The sequence below is a fragment of the Schistocerca gregaria genome, chromosome 3 (genome assembly GCF_023897955.1).
Source record: "Schistocerca gregaria isolate iqSchGreg1 chromosome 3, iqSchGreg1.2, whole genome shotgun sequence".
NCBI classification, from domain to species: domain Eukaryota; kingdom Metazoa; phylum Arthropoda; class Insecta; order Orthoptera; family Acrididae; genus Schistocerca; species Schistocerca gregaria.
This window is the reverse complement of record NC_064922.1, coordinates 954,591,796-954,618,188: the sequence shown is the minus strand read 5'-3', so window position 1 is coordinate 954,618,188 and position 26,393 is coordinate 954,591,796. Positions and strand designations below refer to the sequence as shown.

At 40.8% G+C, this 26,393-nt stretch overlaps 1 protein-coding gene across 8 annotated transcripts in view; it reads left to right on the top strand.

Annotated features, from left to right (window-relative positions):
- The window catches only part of LOC126355928 (dedicator of cytokinesis protein 1), a 452,703-nt gene that overhangs the window by 391,701 nt on the left and 34,609 nt on the right, over window positions 1-26,393 (top strand). For 5 of the 8 annotated variants that reach the window (XM_050006490.1, XM_050006494.1, XM_050006493.1 and 2 more), the window contains 2 exons: window positions 1,519-1,768; window positions 18,965-19,109. In XM_050006490.1, the coding sequence (XP_049862447.1) occupies window positions 1,519-1,768; window positions 18,965-19,109 (395 nt within the window). The remainder of the gene's footprint in view (window positions 1-1,518; window positions 1,769-18,964; window positions 19,110-26,393) is intronic. The other 3 variants (XM_050006495.1, XM_050006492.1, XM_050006496.1) reach the window with 1 other exon arrangement.

The following is a 26,393-nucleotide window of genomic DNA, read 5'->3' as shown; positions in this document are numbered from 1 at the left end:
GAAATACGCATTTTCAATAATTTGTCATCAGTTGTGGAAAGCTTACCTACAGTTTAAGGAAAATGTGAAGTTTTTCTCAGCAGCAAACTCTTCCTGCTCAGTGAAACTAAGCAGTGTATCTATTACTAATGATGTCACATAATGTGAGTGTTATTTAAAATTAGATTTCAGCTCATTGTCACTCCAGTAACATGTCCTGATTACATAATCATGGTAAGTTCTTTTCAGTTGACAGTAGATGGTTACAACAGCATAAGAATTATTTTATGTAATTTACTGTGCAAGTATTTGTTTTGACAATTATTGTTTAACTTTATATATGAAAACTGTATTAAATTCCTCTGATTTGTTTCAAAACCTGACTTTGTGGAATAAACGAAGTACCTTTGTTGTGGTCTTCAGTCCTGAGACTGGTTTGATGCAGCTGTCCATGCTACTCTATCCTGTGCAAGCTTCTTCATCTCCCAGTACCTAATGCAGCCTACATCCTTCTGAATCTGCATAGTGTATTCATCTCTTGGTCTCCCTCTACGATTTTTACCCTCCACGCTGCCCTGCAATACTAAACTTGTGATCCCTCGATGTCTCAGAACATGTCCTACCAACCGATCTCTAACCTAATCAAATCTTGCAGGCTGTAGATGATTTTATTATTTCTGTTTAGTATTTTCCATAATGGTTGTTCCATTAGCTTATCATAGTTCCTGTAAGTGGAATCTTTGTACGTGATTAGTAAGCATGCTATATCTACGTATAAGAATGTGACTGCTTATAAAAAATTTCTTACTCTATGCAGTGCGCTTCACTGTTTGTGTAAGCCAGTTCTTATAAAATTTTGCTTGAGATTACTAATGAAAATAATAATTTACAATAAGCCAGTTAATGTGCTGTTGTCTGTCTTAATCAATGAAAAGGGAAGGCTGTGCTTAATAAGTATAATTTTCGTGTCACAGTCTAGAACCATTTATTGTAACTTCAGCTAATGTGTTACAGATGTCCTGAATTTGTCATTACACTATAAATCATTACAGATAATTTATTTAATGGTATTATGTACTAATTCTTCCCCTTGTATAAAAGAGGTGCCCTTAATTATGTAGTGGACTATCGTAGATGTAGAAGAAGTTTTGTTCACAAATTAATTACTTGCCCGTATTCATATTTAAACACATGTGACAAAATTAAGGATAAATGTGTTGTCGTGCATAACATTTCTTTGAATAAAATAGTCAAGTACTATCTAGATGGTGGAAAAATTACAGATTTACATGAGATATAGAATATATTCAACAACTTAGCAATTTAGTAGCAAGTTACTAATTGTTGAACAAGGTATGCACTGAAAATTTTTAAGTGGCACATTACTGTTATGTGCTTCTTCCTAAACTTATGGCTTATTCTTGAGCAAAATTAAGTGAAATGTGGTTATTAAATTAATAAAAATGTATTTTATGTAAAAAGAAGAAGTTTCAGAATGAACAATAATTATAAAGTTGCAACCCAATTTTGTTTACACAGATCGACAAGCATGCATCAACCAGCTAGTAAGACGCCTGTAACATCTCCCACAATTGGTGGTCCAATATTTGCCAAAGCTTCAGGTGGGACTTTGAAAAGCAAAAAAGATAAAGGGAAAGATAAACGTCGGACTAGTAATAAAGCAGAGAAGCGTGAATCAGCAAGTCAATGGTACACTTCGGAACTGGATACTGTTAGTAACAGGACTACACCAGTTTTTGAATTGCATCAGGAGGTAATTCAGACATATGTAAGCATTTTTTATCTACTTTACCTCACAGAGGGAAGATGTTGGCATATAACATTCATATGTGTGCCTTTTCTTCTGTGTTGGTGTGCTGGAATCTCTGCAGTATTGTCCCTTTTTTGCTTTTTTTCCTGTTTGGTCGGTATATGATGTATTTGTGCGGAAAGCATTCATTCATTTTAGTCTACACAGATTATAACTAACCTTCCTGCAATTGTTGTTCTGTGTGTGAAGTAACTTAAATACGTTGCTTTATTCATTGTCCCAGCTAACATATATTGTCACAGTGTATGGTTTACCTTTATTTTATGTCTTCAGTGTGTTGGTTGCTTCTTGTTCATGAATAACAGTTTTGTGGTTTTCAACATAAATTACATAAAATGCCCATTGAAATTAATCTATTCTTGACAAGCAACTTTTACTTTGAATAAATGCTTGGTGGAATTCTTACAATGTCAGATTTGTCCATTTTGAGCATCAGTGACCTACTGCATCATCAGTGTAAGGAGATTAGATTTCAGTAAGACATTAGGTAGTGTTGAATTATGTCATGGTGACTTCGTAAAGCATGGAACTTCTGTATGCTACCAGGGATTATGCCAGTATCTGTGACTGAAGAACAATGGTAGTGATGCTGATTTCGTTAGATGGTGGGTGAGTAAATTGCTTTGTTTGTTACCTTTCAGCATCAGACACCCATTTCCATGCACCACTAACGATGTAGCCACTGTCGGGCTCAAAAGTTCTTGTTACATAATCTGATCTCAAAAGCTTCTTTGTTTACAGAATCCCAATAGTTTGATGCACAGGATAATATTTCAGTTTTATCAAACATAATTGTATGTTTGTTCATGAAGCAGTGTTTGACAGTAGCAGATTTGTCGAAATTGCAATATTTAATGTGCAGTCAGTGCTCTGTGCAGTGTTCTAAAATTGTTCATGTTGATTGACAAATGTAACTGTCACCACATTCACAAGCTATTTTATAAATTTTAGAAACACTGAGACAAAAGCTGTCTTTTACTGTGTGCAGGACTCTTAAATTCTCTTGTGTCCTTGGAAAACTGGCTGAATACCATGCCTGCCCGGGACTATGCATATTCCCCCTCCCTCTGAAGAAAGGAAGGAGTGCTATGGGCTGAACATCTTCTGATTGTTGATAACTGAGTCAACAAAGACAAAAAAAATGTGAATCAGGGAAAAATTCATGTAATCTCAATTTTTTTGTGCAGTAGTGGGCGGGGAAGGGAGAGGAGGGGTGTGTGGGAGTTAGGGGTGGGACTTAAATATAAGTTTTTAATGTTTTTCATAAACTTTAGCTCCAGCAAAAATGTATCGTAGTATAAAATTAAATTACATTAAATTTTCTCCAAAAAAGTCCTGCTTATTTTTTCTTGAGGACTAAAGTCTGCATCATGTATGGAGGAGGCCCAATTTTCAGCTCTTCTGCGCATTCCCCTCCATTAACCGCTAGCAGCCAATAACAGTCATACTCTCTCCAAGAGGACAGCCATGACCTACAGCTAGACAGCAAGAATCCCTCACCTGCATGTGTGCTTTCACATTACATTAATAATTGTTCCATAGATCTTGAATATGACATTTTGTAACAATGTAGAACATGTCTTTTAACATAAGATTTCTTTATGTGATATAATTAAGTAATTAATATTTTCTTTTGCAATCACCACTTCATATCTAAAAATTCATCTATTGACTTAAAGGAGTTGTCATTCAGAAATGCTTTTAATGTATTTTTAAGTGCTGGTTAGCTATCTGTCAGATTTTAATGCAGTTTTGTAAATGAGCAAAGGCTTTTGTGGCAGTATGATTCATCCCTTCATGTGAAAGTCAGATTTAGCCCAGAATAGTGAAGATAATCCTTTCTTTTGGTGTTGTAGCTACACACTTCTCTATTGTTTTTGAGCTGGGATAGGTTATTAATAACAAAATTCATAAGTGAATATATGCATTGTGGAGGTACTGTGAAGACCCTTAGTTCCTTAAATAAATGTCTGTAAGATGATCTTGGGTGGGCTCTAGCTATTGTTTTAATTACACGCTTTTGTGCAATGAATACTTTTTCTCTGAATGATGAATTACACCAAAATATGATGCCATATAAAAGCGGTGAATGAAAGTAAGCATAGTAGGCTAATTTACTCACATGTTTATCACCAAAATTTGCAATAATGCCAATAGCAGTTGCTGCACTTTGTGACAACCAAATTATTCATCCAATTTTAGATGCTATTTTCTTGTAGAAATATAGCCATGAACATGTATCTATGTGTTAGTGTGATTTCCTAATAAATATGTCAAGTTATGGCAAGTAATGTGAAGTGCTTCACAAGCAAGTGAGAGGGATTATTTACCACATATACAACTTTTTCAAATGTGAATTTGAAAGCAGAACTACTACTGTGTTTATTTGAAGACACAACAACAGACTGCAGAATCCTGTGGTGTAAGCAAGAGAACTGTAGAGAGGATTGTAAACAAAAGTGTCAGAGCTATAGAAACCTCTAGAAATATTGGTTGCATGTAGCCTGGGAACCACCAGAATCACAAGAGACCTGTAACACAAATTGAAGGTTTTGACAACAATATTTTAAAATGATCCATGTCTGAAAATAAATAAATAAATGACAAATATCCAACACCACAAAAACTTGTTACAATATATTAAAAACAAAGATTCCAAGACTTACCAAGCGGGAAAATGCCTGCAGACAGGCACAAGAACAAAACACACACACAGAATTACTAGCTTTCGCAACCGATGGTTGCTTCTTCAGGAAGGAGAGGGAAAGATGAAAGGATGTGGGTTTTAAGGGAGAGGGTAAGGAGTCATTCCAATCCCGGGAGCGGAAAGACTTCCCTTAGGGGTAAAAAGGACAGGTGTACACTCGCGCACACACACACGCCCACATACATGTGCGGATGGATACGTGTGCCTGTGTGTGTGTGTGTGTGCGCGAGTGTACACCTGTCCTTTTTACCCCTAAGGGAAGTCTTTCCGCTCCCGGGATTGGAATGACTCCTTACTCTCTCCCTTAAAACCCACATCCTTTCATCTTTCCCTCTCCTTCCTGAAGAAGCAACCATCGGTTGTGAAAGCTAGTAATTCTGTGTGTGTGTTTGTGTGTTTTGTTCTTGTGCCTGTCTGCCGGCGTTTTCCCGCTTGGTAAGTCTTGGAATCTTTGTTTTTAATATATTTTTCCCATGTGGAAGTTTCTTTCTATTTTATTTACATCATCATAAACTTGTTACAATTACGCATGAGAAAATTGGCTCCGAAAGTAGTGCTTTGTTAGTGCAAAGAATTTTCGAAGGCATTGGCTTCAAATATGTTAAGAAGAGAGATATTAATTGAAAGAAGTGAGATAGATGCGGAACAAACTGCATACCTTATAAAGATGCACAATAAAGAGGAGCAGGTAGTTCCAAAAGTGTATTACCATGATGAAACATGGGTGAATCAGAATCATACCAGAAATACCTGCTGGAAAAAGAGTGATGGTACTGGTGGTTCGAAAGTTCCCATAACGAAAGGTTCTCGGATAATTATTCTGAATGCTCGCTCTTCTTCTGGTTTTGTTCCTGAGAGCAAACTTGAATTTTATTAGTTTGTGACTCCCATTTTGAAATGGATACTATCAATTTCAAGGAGTGGCCCACTGAACAGTTCTTGCTTTAAAGTTACTCATGTGATGTATCAAGCCAGCTAGCATCCAGACATTACAGAGAAAACACCAAGTACAAACACCAGGAAAGTGGATATTGGCTTAAAAATAAAAATATTCCATTCAGAATAAACCAGACTGATGCCAAACTCCTTCAGCTCATTTATTCATACAAGTTAGGTGACAGAACATACAAACTTCACTTCTTGCACGTGAATGTGGCCACACAGTTTTTGGTGTATTCACACATTCCTGTCAGTATAGCCTGATGGAATTAATTTGGGACATTCCTGTCAGTATAGCCTGATGGAATTAATTTGGGCACGGGTTAAAGGCTATGTGGTAGGGGAGAGGTGGGGAGGGGAGGGCGTGGAATTCTAGGTAATGGACATTCGGATAGCAGTTACGATACTATTATGATGTAGGCTTTTGTTTGAAGACTCGTGGTTTAAAAAATACGTTTGTCAACATATTAATTACATACATAGTATGTGAGAACTTCCTAGCCTTTATTGATTACGAATTTGTATCCTATGAAATAAGCAGATTACTGCATTCAGTGAACTTCCCTAGGAGAAGTTAAGTTTATATACTCTGATAACTTGCAAGAATGCAGCTGGACAAATTCTTCAAGAACTCTGATATTTTGACAAGTAAGCCTGTGCCATTTTCAAAATACAGATTGGAAAATGCCTTATAATGACAGTGGGGTTGCCTGTCAAGATAATGGTGGTTATCAGTAACCATTCCCTTGAGCTTTTCACAGAAGGTAGTTAATTGTTTGCTTGTTCAATGGATCATAAATGCGGTCTCTCATTGCAAGTTAGCTACACCCGTAATGCCCATTGACAGTGAAAAACATGATGACATACTGACCAATTACTTGATAGTATTTTTCATTACTTTTTGCTACCAGTAATTCTCTTTTATGCACAGTGATTTGCACTTTACAGTCAAACACACACACATATGTGCATTATATACTTTTTTTAAAAAAAATATGTGGAATTAAAGCAGTTGTCATGCAAATGTAATCATTTCAGTTTGTGTTTCGTGTTAATCTGTGCATAAATCTGTGCACACTGTTCTACACTTTTGGAGGCAAAATTGATTCTTAGCCATTCTGTACAGCAGCTCTGGTGGTATTCTGGGAAAGGCAATTTCCTCCAACTCGAGTGTTGCTTGTTTGTCACTTTACAGGCAGGCTGGACCTCCCCACCATTTCCTGTCTAGTTCTCTTATGTAGGGAGACAAAAATGGTTTAACAGAGCTTGTGTTTATATAGTAGAGTTATTTTCAGTTTATTGAGAGGCTCTGTAAACAATGACTGAGGAGAGCATAATTTGTGAGTGTAGTGCTGCAGGGAAAGGGATTGAATTGGTAAATGTGTGTCTTGCCACTGTCTGATGACAGCATATTGTAAAGCCTTGTAACCGTATTGTAGTCAGTTGGTTGTGAATTAATGAATGACTAAAACTTACCACACTTATCCCATCATTAACTGCATTACTGATAGACAGCAGAAATAGACATTACTGATAGATAGCATAAATCTCACTTGTAGACTGGGCTTAACTGACTGGAATCCCTTGCCACACATCCACAGTATATCTTGCAAGGTGTGTGTTAATATGTTTTAAGTTCCATAACAGCGAGGTGACATACTTCTGTTGCAAAGGAAGCCAGTTTAAGATCTGGGCGTCTCCATTGGGAGATCAGAGGCCGGTGTGGCGCATTTGATGTCCCTCGTGCTGCAAAAAGTACTCCAGCTATTAATAGTGGAGACAATAAAGTCAACATGTTATACTTAGGTGGGCTCTGCAGCTTGATACAGCTGACAGCTCCAGCTGTGGAGATTTTCTTATGTAGCAAATCACTTGGCAACAGCAAATAAGTGCTCACTAAATAAACCGAAAATAACACTACCATATGAACAAGAGCTGAGTGAAGTAATTTTGTCTACTCACATGAGAGAACCAGACAGGAACTGTTTGGGACTTATAGTCTCTCTATAAACTGAAAATCAAGCAGTACTCGTGGCAGGGGAAAGTGCGTTTCCTGGTATAACACTGGAACTGCTGCACAGGATGAGTAGGACTCAATCGCCCTCCAGCAATGTAGGACATTGTGCAGGAATTTACATAGTTTCTATCCATATTCATATTATTAATAACACATATCTACATTCCAGCAATATGAAAAGGATACATTGTTAATCACCACATATAGGAAGCACTGAATTGCAGACAGACACAATGAAAAGACTGCTAAATGTTTAGCTTTGAGACAAAAAAGTGCTTCAGAAGCAGAAAACTCGGACTCAGCACGACAAAAAAGTGCTTCAGAAGCAGAAAACTCGGACTCAGCAGTTCCTCTTTGTGTTGAGTAACAATATTTCCTTTTCATATTGTTGCTATTCCATCCTGGGATTTCCATTGTTTGATATCTGTAGTCCATGTAGTATTAATGCATTCTGCAGAAAATAAAAACCACCAACATGTGCACATACTGCATCATCTGTGATTAATAAGGTGAGCAGTGGAGGGGTTGGTACGACTTTGTGAACTAGCCTGTAATTGCTTTTTGTGATATACTCCTGTAGAGAGAATGTATAATTGCCTGCTCACTCTTCATTTGCAGACCTATGAAGGAGGGAAGTGCACGACCACAATCTGGGGATCTGCATTCCCTCAAACTTCTAACCTAAACCCCCCCTGTTACACCCCCAGAACAAAATTTATACCTTAATATAGTTCTTCTGCATTTAGATGTGGTATACATATCTAATATTTGTTACTAACCCACTTTATTTAACAATAAACATTAATTTTATACAGTTAAAACACTATTTTTTATAAACTGCATTTTTTTCTCCCTGCATTCTAGTAACTATTATTCCTAAGAGGCAGAATGAACAGGACTTTTTGTGGTAAATTTAATGCAGTTCAATTATGTACTGGGAAACATTTTCTCTAGCAGCTGCAGTTTTTAGAAATTCAAGAAAAGCCTATAACTGTACCCTTTAACCTCCCCTGCCTCCCTCCCCCCTCCCCACACACACACACACACACACACACACACACACACACACACACACACACAAACGTGTGCACAATCCACTGGCCAGGATTTTTGGTATGTTGTTGATGACACTGGTCAGGATTTTTAGTATGTTGTTGATGACACTCCCTCATTCCAGTGTGCAGTAATTTAAATTTGTGACTACGCAATTTTTTTCCTCTAATTTTTCTTTGTTTACTGGACTGTATTTCTGGTTTTGACCATGCCATTAGAGGTGGGGTGAAATGATGTGAGTAATATGCTTGATTCCATTCTGGATGCAAAACTGTTGGACAGCAACATATGCTAATTGTGGTATATTATCAGCGACAAGAACTTTCTAGATAAAAAAACAGTGGACAGGGCCTTAGTGGTATTCTCCACCATGATCTGTCACATTTTGATGATTTACAGGCAAAGAGTATCAACCACAAGGCCCCATGGAATAGACGTGCAATATCTGCATGCACCTGCTCCCATGACTGGGTAGGTGCGGACAAAGGTTGGCAGTGCTAGTTGCTGAGTCCGATTAGCTTAGCAGTGTTGAGCCATGTACACAAGATTCTTGTTGACCATTTGCAAATATATATATATATATATATATATATATATATATATATATATATATATATATATATATATATATATATATATATATAAATAGAAAGAAACTTCCACATGGGAAAAATATATTAAAAACAAAGATTCCAAGACTTACCAAGCGGGAAAGCGCCGGCAGACAGGCACATGAACAAAACACACAAACACACACACAGAATTACGAGCTTTCGCAACTGGCAGTTGCTTCGTCAGGAAAGAGGGAAGGAGAGGGAAAAATGAAAGGATGTGGGTTTTAAGGCAGAGGGTAAGGAGTCATTCCAATCCCGGGAGCGGAAAGACTTCCCTTAGGGGAAAAAAAGGACAGGTGTACACTCGCACACACACACACACATATCCATCCGCACATACACAGACACAAGCAGACATATTTTCTGGTTCCTTACTTCGCCGAGTGTTAGGCTCTGTTACACTTCTAATATAATTTTTGGAGTACCCATTGCTCCTCAGGCCAGTTTCCAGGTGTTCCATTTCTTGTTTGAGGTGTTGCGACTCACATATTCGTCCTGCTCTTGTTATGAGCGTACTAATCATGCCTCTTTTCTGGCTCGGGTGGTGGTTTGACAGTTCGTGCAGGTTTCGGTCCGTGTGTGTCGGTTTTCGATACACACTGTGTCCCTTCCAGCTGTTCGTAGAAATCTCCATTCCACGTGAAATAGCTCGTGGTGAGACATGCATGGAAGAGCTTTCTGATGTCCTGCGGGAAACTGGAACCAATGTGCTCCAGAGCGTCACTGAGTGGCACTTTCGTAAATAACGAAACAACATCAAAGCTGACTAAGATGTCATTTGGTGCAAGTTTCAGTTTCTTCAGCTTCTCAATGAAATGTCCTGAGTCCTTAATGTATGTGTCAGTCTTCCTCACGTGTGGCTGGAGCAGAGAGGCCAAGTGTTTTGCCAGTTTATATGTCGGTGATCCAGGAGCGCTAACGATCAGTCTCAGTGGAACGTTGTTCTTATGGATCTTGGGTAATCCATATAGCCGAGGTGGTAGTGCTTCTGTGTTGCGCAGGTTTCTCTGTATGTCCGCTGGCAGAGAAGACGCCTTGGTTAATCAATTCGTATTCCGTGTGATATGCTGCGTCGGATCTGTGCTTAGTTTTTGGTACGTCGTCGGATCTAATAGGTCTTGGATCTTTAGCTCATAATCTTCAGTCTTCATTACAGTGGTCGCATTCCACTTATCGGCAGGCAGTACCAATATACTCTTGTCGGCGTTGAGATTCTTAATGGTTTGTACCTCTTTCTTCAGGTTGCAGGCCGGTGGTTTTGCTCGGCGCAGTATCCTGGCTGTTTCCGTGCGTATTTCTGCTGCCCTTTCACAAGGAAGGGTCCGAATGGCTGCTTCGGTGTTGGCAATGATATCCTCCATAGGTATAGTTCTCGGGATGATAGCGAAATTACCTCCTTTTTGAAGAACAGACACTTCCTCTTCGGTCAATTGTCGTTCAGAGAGGTTGACCACTGTGAACAAGAAAGAGGAAAGCCTTAAGGTCAACGGATCCTGGCTCCCCGTACTGCAGCTTACGACCGTTGCAGGTAGCAAGAGGAGAACCGCACCGGAAATGACCGCGGAGAAGCCCTCGGACGTTGGCGCGCCCGGTACATATAGTCTGCGCCCGCGAGCTCGGCTCCAGTTCACCACCGGCAATGGAGGGTGAAGCTTTGACAATGCCAGCCACTCGTGCTGGCGAAACGTCAGAAAAATCATTAGATGAATGTCGGCCGAAGAACCGGAGACAGAAGCCAATAGGCAGTTTGTCAATCAGCTTAGAGTTGTTGCTTCAGCTGACGAAATGCTTAGCAACAGCTTGTGGACCATTGGTAAAGGACCCCTCACTTCTCCACAATCAAGTCAACAAATATAGTGTTGAGAGATAAATCAGGCATAATACGTAACCTTGCAGATAAAAACCTGCAGCTCCTTTACTTTATTTGATGCAGGAAAATGAGAAATGGGTGCCACATCCTCTGATGTCAGTTTAAAGCCATCCTGGCTAAGGATGTACTGTGTATAACTAGTGTAAAGATGAAAAAAATGAGCATTTTGTCAAGTAGCACTTAAATGCTACTTGCAAAAGCATGGAAAATATCCACTTGGAAATTCAATATACGACCCTCCTGACTCTATCCTGTGACCACTATAACATCCAAATAATTGGTGCATTATGGAATACTGTCAATAGTGTGTTCTGTAAATTTCTGAAATATTGCTGGTGCGCTAACAATGCCATAAGATAACATGTTGTATTGATAGATGCCATAAGAAGTATTTAATACTAGAATGGCTTTGGAAACCTCATCCAAAGGAAGCTGAAAATAAGCTTGCGAAAGAGCAAACTTAGAGAAAAGATAACTCCTTGCTGACTTTGAAAGTAAGTCATCAGGATGGAGAAGAGGCAATGAGTCCACCGTCAACTGAGCATCCACCTTTTTTTTTTTTTAAGTACCCACTAAAATGAATGCAGCACCTGGTTTCTGAATATGTCTAAAAATGGTGCCCATCTGCTATAAGGAATTGAAGATAACACTTTTCACTCATCTGAGCGATGCTGATGCATTTCTACTTCAACCTCATTCAAAATTGCTAAAAGTGTTGGGTGGGCTTTGGAAAAGTTTGGTACTGCTGACTTTTAATGTAATGTAGGCAAAAAATTAGGAAGCCGTCTCAGGCCTGTAGAAAGGAAGGGTGCATATTGGGACATAAATAAGACACTTTTGCAAACAAAATGATATTGTAAATTACCTGAACTGAGAGTTGGAGAGAAAACCCAAAGGCTGAATAAGCATATGGACCAAAAATAATTTCCACCGAGGTTTCTGGTACTATAAAGAAAGGAATTGTTTTGGTTACTTGCTTATACATTAATTCCAGAACTATATGGTCTACTAACAGTAAGTTCACAGCTTAACTGCCAGTGATTTTAAGAGTGGAGAATGCATTTGGAGATACAAAGTCTGATTAATAATTGAGACCGAGAACCCTGTATCAGAAAGGATTAAAATGGGAAAACCACGAACTGTTGCTGACAGCATAAGATGGTGTGGTACTATCCTTACATCTGTAATATTATTTATTTCCATCAGTGCACTAGATTGCTAATAGTATGGCTGGCTTTGTAAAACATTTGCTATGTGACCCTGGTGGAAACACTGCTGACATACATCATTATAAAGTAAGCAAGTGCATCTAGCCTGTGAAGAAAAACAGTCGAGATAACAGGGCAGTATGCAAAAATTTCACCAAACTCAGGTGGAGAAACTGTTATGGAACTGGATTTTATTTCAGTCTAGTCAAATGGGAGCCCCTCCACTGCCACCTGGACTGCACAACGTTACTAGAGTTTCAGTATCAGCCAGACTAGGTCGTGCAGCATTTGCCAATTGAGTTGACAGTTCTGATATCACAAGGCCATGGAAATGGTTACCTGAGCTACTTGAGAAATCTCAAAAGCTCTAACAGTATGCAAGACTTCAGCTAAAGCAGGATCTGACTGCTGTAAAGCTTAAAGTGAGCCTGAAGTATCTGTCCCAGTGGAATAGAAAGGCAGAAAACACAAGTCCAAAAAAATTTATTGGACTCACTTAAACAAAACAATAATACAATATCCAAAAGAACAACTGACTCGATCCCAACTGTGGTTCGACACGATAACAAAATAACAAAGAATAATAATAATAAAAAAGACCCATCTCTTCACAGAGAGCAAACACGAACAGTTCTACAACATCGAGAAGTTCATCAACTATACCAAGAGATTGGCCAGCTCTGGCCACAGCTCCCGGGTTGGCAGCTCGGTATCCTTCTGAGCAGTTCATCGAACTGCCTTTTTCCAGTAGTGCACCGCCTCATAAAGCTGGAACTATTTGCGATCACATGCCTGGTGTAGCTAAGTAGTTCCTAGGCTAGCTGCAACCTCTGGTGGAGCTGTTCTGCAGGTTCCGTGAACTGGTAGCGGTCCCTAGCGGTTGTTGGAGGAGAACTGGTGGTGTGTTGTGTTGTGGCCACCAGTAAGTCTTTCTTTTGACAACACAGCCGATGTAGGTTTTCCTGGTGAATATACACCCTGTGATGCAGGCTTCCCGTGGTGGTAGGACATAAAGTGTGTTGCCGATGTAGTAAGCGCTACAATGTCCGAAGTGCCAGGCCACAGCAGACCCTCCACCGCCAGGGGAGAGTGGAAGGCTCATCTCAATGTCAGGCGCTGGGGCCTTGGGCGAAAGGAGACGGGGTAGGGTGGTCGCAGGTGCAGGACCCACCTCCACGGGCATAGGGGCCTCGGCTGGAGGGCCTGCACGGGGTGTGAACTGTGGGGGCAGTGGGCGGTCGGGCGGGGAGAGGAGCACGGTCAGCCACAAGGGCCGACAACCCTGGAGGCGGCAGAGGAGGCTGCGGTGGACCACGCCGGGAGTGAAGCCGGTCGGTACGCTTCTGGCACACTGTTCCATTGCCGAGGGTGACTGCTGCCTTAGCACGGCCGACGAGCGGTGAGACCCTGGCAGGGACCCACTGGGGATGCCGGATAAACACCGGCGCCCAGCTGGGCGAGGAGAGTGTCGGGGATACAATTTCAACATCCGGACTCTGAATGTTCGGAAAAACTGTTTGGCTAATCCGAAGGATGAAAGGAAGCAGTACAAATCAACTGGATGCCCTGGGAGGTGCAGAAGGAGGTAAATTCAGCAGATTTAAATTGAGGGCTGTTGCCAGTCACAGACGTCTCCAGAAGGCCCTCAATAGCAAATATGCAGGAAAGAGCTCGCACTGTACGGGCAGAGGTCATGGAGGACACGTGACAGACGTGAGGAAACCCACTGCCAGCATCCACGAGGATAAACCGGGAGGGGCCGAGGAATGTGCCCTTGAAATCTAAGTGCAAACGGGACCGAAGAGAAGGAGCAGGATGCCACGGGAACAGGCGGCGAGGAGATGCCGACTGGTGCTGTCGACGAGAAGGACACGAGGCCACCGTGCGGGCGGTGGCAGCGTCCGTCCCCCTCCAGTAGACCTGCTGGCAGGCGAGCCATTTCGTCAGATGACCCGGGACCTACTTGAGCTGGAAGACGTCCTTCGAGGGGTGGCAAGGACCAAAACCCAGGCTGTGACATCGTGAGTGAGGTACTGGTCCCGAGCCAAGAACCACCTCTGTAGTCAGATGACGTCGTTGCTGTAGCTCTTCCGAGAACAATGGAATGGACGAAGCGGCGGTGAACCCAACTGGCGGTGGGAATCCCCATCAGTGATGGTCTCGGAGGAGACCGTATCCACCTGAAAAGGGAGAGGAGATCTGTTCAACCGTACAGAGTGATCATTGCCGTCGTGTATGGAAAACCGACTGTACAGAGGAAATCTCATCCGGCACAGAGTTGGAGGCATCGACAGCAGCGTGGTCCACGGTCATCGATGGAGATGACCGACAAACCTCGGCTCTGTGACCCTGCTTTCCGTAGGTCGAACTGGTCACCCTCCAGAAGCGGCATTCTTGTCTCTGAGATGTGAGAAAGCATTGACTACAGGAGGGCAACTGTTGTTGCTGCTGCCGCTGCAGCTGCCATTAGCACAGGTGAGGATCAGCTCCCTGGTCTTGGAAGGCAGGTGTGGCCTCAGGAGGGGCCGCTGCAGCAGCTGCAGTGATGGGAACCAGCAACGCGAGGGACGGGCTGTCAAGACCTGCACCGGGGGCTGCAGATTGGAAGCAGAGCGAAAGGAATGCTCGTGAGTGGGCATAGTGGATAATCAGGTGTCTACAAAGGGATCTTTCAGCTTCAGAAGATCAGTCCATAATGTATTGTCAGGGGCATGGACAAGAATCGTATGACGAATGAGTGCCGAATCATAAGACAGCTTGCAATGGGGGTTGCCACAGAAAAAATGACAGTCACGGGCGAGACCTTGCAGCATAGCAATCCATTCCCTGTATGACTGTGTGGGAAGCATCTGACAACAGAACAACTTGTGATGTGCCGCCACCATGTGGACCTGAGAGTCAAAATAATACAATAGGCAAGAGGTCAACGACTCGTAGGAGAGAGCCCGAGGTTACGTATTGTGATGCAAATGTTGCAGAAGGTGATAAGTTCTGGGCCCACATAGGCGAGGAAAAATGCGTGACGCCGAATGTCGCCAGTGACATCGTGAGCAATAAAGTGTTGTTCCAAACGAGCCACGTAGTTGCCCCAAGGTAGGTTCAATGGATTTGTCGAACGTGTGAAACACGGGGCACGGCATGGAGCCCCGGAAGTGGGGAAGTCGAGTGGGACCTCTGCATAGGCACCTCAACAGGAGAGGTGGACATCGCTTGTAACCGCTGAATAACCTAGACATACTGGGGCGTCAGTCAAATGCCATTAGCACCCAAAACATGACCGAGGTAGGTCTCCGGAGGAACAAAAAAAGACATTCCTCCTTGTTGCAATGTAAGCTGGCACCCTGAAGAACCTCGAAGTCCATCTGTTATAGCAGACAACAACCGAGCAAACGCGGGAAACTCATAAACCAGCTCCTCGTCACTGAAGTATCTGTGCTAGCAGAATAGAGACAGAAAACGCAAGTCGGAAAACAATTTATTGGACTCACCAAAACAAAATAATAATGCAATATCCAAAAGAACAACCAACTCGATCGCAACTGCAGATCTACATGATTACAAAATAACAAAGGATGATAATAATAATAAAAAAGACCCATCTCTTCATGGGGAGTGAACACAGAAAGTTCTGAAATGTCAAGAGGTTCGTTGACTATACCAAGAGATCAGACAGCTAGAAGAGGCGTCTGGCCGTGGCTGCTGGGACGGCAGCTCTGTATCCTTCCGTGCGGTGCACCAAACTGCCTTTTACCAGCAGTGCACTGCCTTATAAAGCCTGTTGGCATATGTATATGCCAGAACTATTTGCGATTATGTGCCTGGCATAGCAAAGTAGTTCCTAGCCTAGCTTCAACCTTTGATGAAGCTGTTCTGCAGGCTCCACAAATGGGTAGTGATCACTGGCGGTCATTGGTGGAGATCTGGTGGTGTGTTGTGTTGTGGCTGCCGGTAAGTCTTTGTTTTGACAACACAGATGACATAGGTTTTCCTAGTGAATATACACCCTGTGATGCGGGCATCCCACGATGATTGGACATAAAGTGGAATGCCAGTGCAGTGGGTGTTACTATGATGTCCAAAGTGTGCAACCACATCAATGCCCTTCACTGTCCACTGCTTATCTAATTACCACATCATGTATTAATGATTTTGCATTTGATAGTCCACAAGAACAATGTAAACCTGCGTTTTTTACCAAGGCATTGTAGGTTTGCTATTTGGGATGCGTAACTGAGCAATTTTGTCCTACAGTGTTGAAGCGGTTCTAAATGAGCAGTCACCAAAGGCATTTTTGTAGCAAAATGTTAACTCAGGAGAGAATGAATAGTGGCGAATGTTAGCATTGATGGGTCAGACAATGGGACCAATTTTTGCACAAGACGATAGAGCTGTGGGTTTGTCGATAATAGAAAGACTCACTGTTGCCCAGGGCACTTAAGGTCACTTACCTGGAAATGAAGTGCTAAACGCTTTTGATACACTTGCCAGTGCTGTTGAGCTTCATTGATTGGCTAGAAAGCTGGGAGTGTCGGAAGTAATTGTAGGTGTGTCAGATATGTCAGCTATTGCATGAGCTTGTGCTGCTGTTTGAACTGTTGTTTCCAGAGCTAGCATACAATACACTAAGCTTTTCACTCTTATTATCTCATCCATAATGTTTTGGCACTAATCTCTGTCTTTCATACTATCCTGTCTTCCACTCTTAAGCTCTCAAGTATTCAAATCTTGTTCGGTGCGGTCCCCAACAATCAGTCTTAGCAGATAGAGGCACAACTAGCCCAGAAGTGAAGTCCATATTTAAAATGGAAAAAGCACAATCCTTATGCAAGTTTTCTCAGTGTGCCAACATGCATTACACAGTAAAATATGTTAGCCTAACTATTAAAGCAAAAACACACATGGCATAACCAACATTCTTAAAACAGAATCAATTTAACAACTATACCATTGTATTTTAGTTTGTTATTTGTGCTGTCAGTGATATAACTTGCATATGGGTTGCACTTTTTCCATTTCACATATGGACTTTCACCTTGGATAATTGTGCCCCTGCCTACTGTGGTTGAGCAAAGCTCTTATTATAACAACAAAAACAATCAATTTCTGATAAAATTATTTAATTGGACAGATAAAAAATCTACTAACCAAGCAGTGGCAGAACACACACATAAAGACTGTTGTGATTGCCAAGCTTTTGAAGCCAGTGGCTCCTTCTTCAAGCAGAAGGGTTGAAGTTGAAGGAAGGAGGGTGAAGGAAAAGGACTGGAGAGGTCTAGGAAAGGGGGTAGATTTTGGGAAAGGCACCCAGAACCGCAGGTCAGGGGAGACATACCGTACGTGATGAGAAGGAAAGACATTGTTGGGGACTGCATCGGATGAGATTTGAAAACCTGTGAGCTCAAAGGTGGAAGACACAGTAGTATGTAAGACAGAGATTACTACTAAAACATTGTGCATGAGTTAAAAAGAGTGAAAAGCTAGGTGCATGATATCCCTGCCACTGATGATGTATGGAATGTATCATGCTATAAAAATAACTATTTGTATTGTGATGTAGCTTTGTATGGCCCAGATGAGTGACTTCACTTAACTGCTAGACAGGCATAATGAACTAAAGTATTTCAAAATAAAAGCACGAACTATACAGAAAAAATACTTTAATCAACTATCTGTGTATCATTATGTGCATAAAGGATTGAAAATGAAGCACAAATCATAAGACAGGGGATTTACTGTCATTTGGTTTACCACATTTGTCTTGGCAAATGCATTTTAATTGAAGGTGACTTTTGTTTGGCATTGCAGATATTCTGTGTAAAGAACTTTGTGTACATAATTTGTGCTGCACCATATTTCAGCAAATTCCTGAAGCACACAAAAGTGCATCTGTATCTGAGTTTTCCTTACTGCCCCAAGAATAAGCTACACTCTTATCTAAAGCTGTCTTATGACTCATTTCGATTTTCTTTATCCACATCTTTTATACTTACCTCACTGTAGCAACGTAATACCATGCATAAACTGTAATTTTAAGTTAATTTCAGTTTCATACAGTATGGCTTACCATTCAGCCTTGTTCAATCTCCACCAATTTATCTTGTGGAATTTTTGCTGTAGGTGATGCATAGTGGTGCATTAGGCTATGTTTATGGCCAGCAGGATGATATATTCAACATTGAGTGTTCTTTTCATGTATGCCTAATGTAATCCTTCAGAAAGTGCTACCCAATCCATCCACATATTTTTACAATAGTTAGTGTAAATATTAGTGTATTTGTGATTAGTTCTGTTTAGCAATAAATAATGGACACCCAGGAAGTTCCATTATTGTTATGTATTTAGTTTCTCTTTGACACAAATCGTGTCACTTTCAGTATTTTACGAACAAGTTTAAAACATTGTGAAATTCCTCTAATTATGCTTAAGATAGCATTGTAGGCTGTACTTTTTATGGTAACAAATGCTTCACATATTTTGACCATTAGACTGAACATTAACTCATAGTTTTAATATCCTCCATTGTGTTGTCTGTAATCGCCTGTGAGTGTTTTGTAACAAATAAATATAAGTGTGTAAAGTTAATAAATTCTCTCTCTAACCGCTCCCCTCAACCAACAATCTAATGCTTTTGTGCGCTTGTGTGATTTGCTCTCTTATGTAATCAACTCTGTTGACCTCATGTAGTTTACATCATTCTGTGTTGTGCTTTTACTCACGATGTGTAAAATATGCATTCTTTGTTCAAGCTCACACCAAAACGTCCTTTACGGTCAGAGGTAGAAAAAGAAAGAAGATTAAGCCGACCATCTAGTGGTCAGTTTGTACCAGGAAAGTTTGGTACAAGCTACAAATTTAATAGTTCTGGAACTAGTAGCAATCGTGATTCAGTGGGTATGTTAAAATATATATTGTTATTATTATTATTTATCTCTTCTTACTCTGCCCATTCTTCGATCTGTCTCATGATTGTAGCTGTTATTAATTATTTCCTCATTGTTGTTTCCTTCAGACTTTTTCATAGTGATTTGATTTCTGGCCACTCATGTACATTACAGTCAATGTATTTGTAAATCACTGTTGGATTTTTGGATAGACATCAGTTACATAAAAAGCTCACACTGAATTTTGAGTTTTTGGAGCTCAAGATTCCTGCCTCAAATAACTTATGAGAAGAAAGCAGAAGACAAAATTATTGGGTGCTCTGACAAACAGAGGCCATGAGTGACTTTGAAGATTCTATCACTTGTAAATTAAGTTTCTGTGATTGTCAAATAGAAAATTTCTATCTGTTGAAACACAGATAAGGATTCTTCTTCTTGCTCTTATTTTTTGGTACTCAACCTTCATTTGCAGTTGAATCCAAAATGGATTATTATTGTTAGACTACATTTACATCTTTCTGTACATGACATGAGAATTCACTTTCTCACAGTTCTGTGAAACATTCTTCAATGTCTAGAATAATTCCTTTACACTACAGTAATGTGTTTGTTTGGAATGAAACATTATTACAGATTAATACTGTATTTGAGATGCAGACTCAGTTTATGTCTCTCAGCTTTCACATGGTTTAGTTTTAATGCTAGAAAATATCATTCCTCAATGCTGTTGCTATTTATCTATAGACAACTCATAAATAAGGTATCGGCAAAGTTTTGGGTCATCCTAGAAGTTGCACATGTTTTACACATGCATCTTGATTTTGACTGTCTCATATCTTCACAAACTGTTGAGGAATGTCTTCAAAACAGTATATTACTTCTTCACAAAGCATGCACTTTTTTGACTGCCTTACATCACCTTTGAATTAGAGCCTTTGTGCAGTGCAGTAAAATTGTACACTTATGCACTTTAACCTCAGCTGTTAGAATTGTAGAATCGTCTTAAAATATCATTCTGGTTAAGAATTAAAGTATGCCAATGAAATAGCAATATGCAAAGTCAAATACAGTGGACAGTTTAGTGCATCTGAGTTTGCATGGTGTGACATCAAGAACAAGAAGAAAAAGATTTTTTTTAAAGTGGGAATGTGACCTTCTTGCCAAAGTTGTGTCTTAACACTCAGGTTTGAGATGATGGAGTCTTCTGTCATCTCTTGTAAAATCCTTGCAAGAATGGCAAATTTCTACTAATATCATACACCAACCCCAATTCAGTTCTAAACCTCTCATCCAGATCCCTCTCTCCTCCAGAGACATCTGTTCTATCAAAAGGCTTAACCTTTAGTCCCACACCTAAATTCAACCACACTGCCCTGGTTAAAGATCTCCTCTCATTCACCCAGAACCTCAACTGGAAATATCACTTCACTACCCAAACACAGCCCCCAAATACTAGACCCAGTGTTGAACCTTGTCTAGAACAGTTCTGACTGCCTTCTCAAAGGGATCCTCCTCCCCTCCCCCAAAACCATCCCTTGCAGACATTTCAGGAATTCCTCACATCCAGTGTTGCCTCCCAGTCCTTCTTGAAGAACATCCCGACAACCCCCAACATCACCCCAGCTGAATCCCGTGCCATTAAGCAGCTGAAAACAGACCGCTCTATTGTAATCCTTCCAGCGGATAAAGGCTCCACAACTGTGGTACTTGGCCGTGTGGAGTTTGTGGCAGAAGAACTGCGTCACCTCTCCGACACCTCAACCTACAAAGTTGTTACCCAGGATCCCATTCCCTCCATCCAGACTGAGCTGCAGAAAATCCTAAAAATCCAAGGTCCCTCACAAGGCCTCACAACGGCTTCCATAGACTTACTAACTCCACCTGAGCCACGTACCCCTACCTTCTGCCTATTACCCAAAATCCACAAAGAGAACCATCCTGACCGTCCCATTGTAGCAGGCTTCAAAGCCCCAACAGAACGTATCTCAGCTCTGGTAGACCAACACCTCCAAACTATCACCCGCAGACTCCCATCCTACATCAAGGACACAAACCACTTCCTAGAACGCCTCAAATCCATTCCCACTCCTCTCCCACCTGAAACCTTTCTCGTCACCATAGATGCCACATCCCTTTACACAAACATCCCACACACCCATGGTCTCTCTGCCCTTGAGCACTACCTCTCCCAACGCCCACCCGAAGATCTTCCAAAAACCTCGTTCCTTATCACACTTACCAACTTCATCCTCACCCATAATTACTTCACTTTTGAAGGCCAGACCTACAAACAAATCAGGGGAACTGCCATGGGAACCAGGATGGCTCCGTCCTATGCCAACCTCTTCATGGGCCGCATGGAGGAGGCTTTCCTGAAGACCCAACAGCTGCTTCCCCTGGCCTGGTATAGGTTTATAGATGACATCTTTGTGGTCTGGACTCATGGTGAAGAAACACTCCTTAATTTCCTCCATAACCTCAACTCCTTTTCGAATCTGAATTTCACCTGTTCCTTCTCCAAAACCCAAGCCACCTTCCTGGATGTTGACCTTCATCTTTTTGAAGCTCACATCCACACCTCTGTCCATATCAAACCCACCAACAAACAACAGTACCTTCACTTTGATAGCTGCCATCCATTCCACATCAAACGCTCCCTTCCCTACAGCCTAGGTATTCGTGGCAAACGTATCTGCTCCAGTGACGAATCCCTCAACAATTACACCAATAACCTGACCAGTGCTTTCCTCTCCCGCAACTATCCTGCAGACCTTGTCCACAAACAGATCTCCCGAGCAATACATTCCTCCCCGTCCAACAACAATATTCCTACCCTCAGACCACACAGAAGCATCCCCCTTGTCACCCAATATTATCCTGGCCTCGAATACATCAATAAATTACTCCGCCAGGGATATGACTTTCTCAAGTCAACCCCTGAAATGATATCATCCCTTGACAAAATTCTCCCCACACCACCCAGAGTTGCCTTTCGTCGTCCCCCTAACCTCCATAACATCCTTGTTAAACCCTACAATATTCCCAGACTACCTTCTCTACCCAGCGGTTCCTACCCCTGTAACCGACCCCGCTGCAAAACCTGCCCCATGCATCCCCCCCAACCACCTACTCCAGCCCCGCTACTGGTAAAACATACACAATTCAAGGCAGGGCCACGTGTGAAACTACACATGTCATTTATCAGCTGACATGCCTGCACTGCACAGCCTTTAACATTGGTATGACAACAACTAAACTGGCTGAGCGCATGAACAGACACAGACGAACTGTCCGCCTAGGAGATGTCCAATACCCAGTAGCGGAGCATGCCCTCCAGCATAATTCTAGGGACCTAGGAACCTGCTACACCGTATGTGCCATTTGGCTTCTCCCACCCAACACCAGTCCCTCTGAACTGCGGAGATGGGAACTTGCACTCCAGCACATTCTTTCATCCCGCCATCCCCCTGGACTGAACCTACGTTAAACAACCTCACTCCCATTTACTTTTCAGTCTTCTCCTCTTTCCCTTTCCTCTTTAGCCATTCATGCATCTTTTCATCCTACATATTTATACTATACACATCTTTACTTCTGTATGCATCCTCTTTGGTTTGAAGCTGGCACAGTATCTACAGTAGAATATCTTTGGCTTCCCTCTGACAACCATGCCTCCATCCTTGCTACCCTCCCTGTTTTCCTTTCCCTGTTGCTTCATAACCTGGGTTGTGAGTAACTAAATCCACTTTCCCTTCTTCCCTTTCTTTCCCCTTTCTCCTCCCTGATGAAGGAACATTTATTCCGAAAGCTAGGAACTTAAATTTTCGGTTGTTTTTTGTGTTTCTATCGGCTGTACTGAGCTGAGGTAAGTACTGGCCAGCCCCTCTATCTCTTTGTTAGTAATTGTTTCAGATCTTTATATGAGATTTTCCATTAATTAGTTAGACTATTTAAATTATCTTATAAGGCACATATTTTGCACCTGGATATGTCAGAGATTGGTCTGTGTCATTAAAAGAATAAATGAATGGTAGCAAAACTATTATATAAAATACTGAATTTGCATCTCATGTTACATCCATTTAACTGCACAAAATATAATTACCTGAACTGGAACTTTTGAAATCATAATCCCTTCTTGCAGAGATCAGAAAGAAGATGGAAAAGATAAGAAAGAAGAAAATATATATTTTCCCCTTAGCATTCATGTGGATGACTTCACTCTTTTCCACTCTTTTCATTATTTATGGTCAATTACCAATTATCACACCATACAGATATCTTTTCTAAATCATTTTGCAACATGTTTTGATCTTCTGATAACTTTACTAGTGATAAACAACAGCATCATCTGCAAGCAACCTAAGATGGCTGGTCAGATTGTCTTGTAAATCATGTATATACATAGGGAACAGGAGAGGGTCTATAAAACTATCTTGTAGAATGCCAGAAATCACTTCTGTTCTACTCAATGACTATTTGTCATATACTACAAATTGTGACCTCTCTAGCAGGAAATCATGAATCCAGTCTCCTAACTGAGACGATATTCCATAAGTATGCAATTTGACTGCAAGCCGCTTGTGTGGTACAGTGTCAAAAGTGTTCTGGAAATTAGAAATAGGGATTCAATTTGAAATCCATTGTCAGTAGCACTCAACACTTCGTGTGAGTAAAGGGTTAGTTGTAATTCACATTAATTATGCTTTCTAACTGCGTGTTGACTGTTTGTTAATAGACCATTGTGTTCAAGGTAATTCATAACGTTTGAATGCAATATATGTTTCAAAATCCTGCTGCATATTGATGTTAACAATATGGTCCTGTAATTTAGTGGCTTACTCCTACTGCCTTTGTTGAATATTGGTGTGACCTGTGCAACTTTCCAGTCTTTGGGTACGGATCTTTTGTAGAACGAGTGATCGAGTATGATTGCTAAGTGTGGAGCTAGTGCAGCAATAAACTCTGAAAGTAACATAACTGGGATGCAATTTGAACTGGAAGACTTGCTTTTAGTAAGTGATTTAAGTTGCTTCACTACTTCGAGCATATCTACTTCTAAGTTACTCATGTTGGTAGCTGTTGTTGATTTGAGTTCTGGAATATTTACTTTGTGTTTTTGGAGGAAGAAATTTTGGAAAGCTGTGTTTAGTAACTCTGGTTTGGCAGCACTGTTATCAATAGTTCTTCCATTGCTATTGTGCAGAGAAGGCATGACTGTGTCTTGCCGCTAGCATATTTTACATCTACTTGTATATTCTGCCATGTTTTCAGATGAAGTTGCACTGTGGAAACTATTATAAGCACTTCACATTGAAGTTGATGCTAAATTTTGAGCTTCTGTAAAAGATTGCCAATCTTGGAGATTTGAATTCATTTAAATTTGGCTTGCTTTTATCATTGTTTCTGCAGTAGTGTTCCAATCCATTCTGTGTGCCAAGGGGGATCAGTTCCATCATTTGCTAATTTATTTGATGTACATCTCTCTATTGCTGTGCCTACTATTTATTTGAATTCAAGCAACATGTGGTCTACAGTTACAGTTTTAATTTGGAAGAAGTGGAGATTGTCTCTCAGGAAGGCATCTAGTGTATACTTACGTGCTTTTGTGCATAGGTAATTTTTCATTTATTTTTGCAAGATTTTGAAGTTAGTATATTCATTCTTGCTGTTACAACACTGTGGTCACTAATTCCTGTATCCATTTTGATGCTTGTAAGTAGCTCAGGATTATTTTGTTGCTAAGAGGTCAAGTGTGTTTTGACAACTGTTTATTCTTCGAGAGGGCTCGTGAACTAACTGCTTGAAATAATTGTTGTAGAATGCATTTACACAGTTTCGGACAATATTTTATGTCATCCTCTGGATTTAAACATGTATTTTCACCAATATATTGAGGGTAAATTGAAGTCGCCATCAACTATAATTGTGTGTGTCAGGTACATGTTTGAAATTAGACGCAAGTTTTCTTTGAGTCTTTCAGCAAATGCATCATCTGTGTTGGGAAGTCGTTAAAAGAATGCAGTTATTATTTTATTCCGTTTACCAAGAATGACCCTTACAAACTCATAGGAACTATCTGTTTCAATTTCACTACAATGTGAACTACTTCAACAGCATCAAACATGCCACTGCCAACTTTGTTTAGCCTATCCTTTCTGAACACCATTAGAACCTCCACAAAAATTTTGGCTGAACTTGTCTCCAACTTTAGCCAGCTTTCAGTGGCTATAACAGTTTGAGAATAAGTGTTTTGAATTAGTGCTTGGAGCTCTAGTGCTTTACCAACACAGCCATGACATTTTACAACTGTCATAAAAATAGTTCCTGGATCTATGTTCATCCTGTGAGTTTGAAGCCCTTTTTGTGTTTTCTCAATACCCTCTAAACTAAAAAATCAACCAGTCTGTGCCACACAGCCTGTTCTACTTGTGTAGCAGCCTTCTGCGTGTAGTGGACTCCTGACCTATTGACCAGAATCTGAAATATAGCCACCCTATGATGCAATTCAAGGAATCTGCAACCTACACAGTTGCAGAACTGTTTGAGCCTTTTATTCAGACCCTCCACTCGGCTCTCTACCAGAGATCCGCAATCGGTCCTGTCGACTATGCTGAGCTCTGCTTTCATCTTGCAAGCAAGACTGACAGCCTTCACCACTTCTTACAGCCACTCAAAACCTAAGAGAATGTCTTCCACTATATGGTGAGTAGCAACTATCTTTTTCAGAATAGGTCATTGTTCCATCCTGAATCTGACATAATGATAGACAAGCAACTTTTCCTAAGTAAAACATGGTGCCTGTTCACACAGTTCATGGCTTTGAAGCCTGAAAGGTATGGACAGAAGCACTGGTTAGCTCTAGGAGTTGATGGCTAGTATATTCTCAATGGTTTCCCTTATCTTGGTAAGGATATTGTATGATCCTGTAGTGAAAGTGTTCGAGACTGTGTAGTAATGTGGCTTATGCAACCATTTCTGTCCAAAGGCAGATACATAAATATAGATAATTTCTTCACTTCCCTCAAAGTTTCCAAGAAACTGAAAGAAAAATCAACTTCCAACATAGTAATAGTAAAAAGAGCAATAGGAGAAATATCACATGCTCTGAAGTCTTTGAAGGCCCCTCTCTATTCAACAAAAATCATCAAACATGATGATATTTCCTTGACAGTCTGTCAAGGAAAGGAAGACAAAAATGTACTAGTGATGCATTTGCTTCATCCTACTGTTACTATAAATTCAAATTAGAAAACACAAATTTATTACAATGTGACAAAGTTTGGGGCCAGGA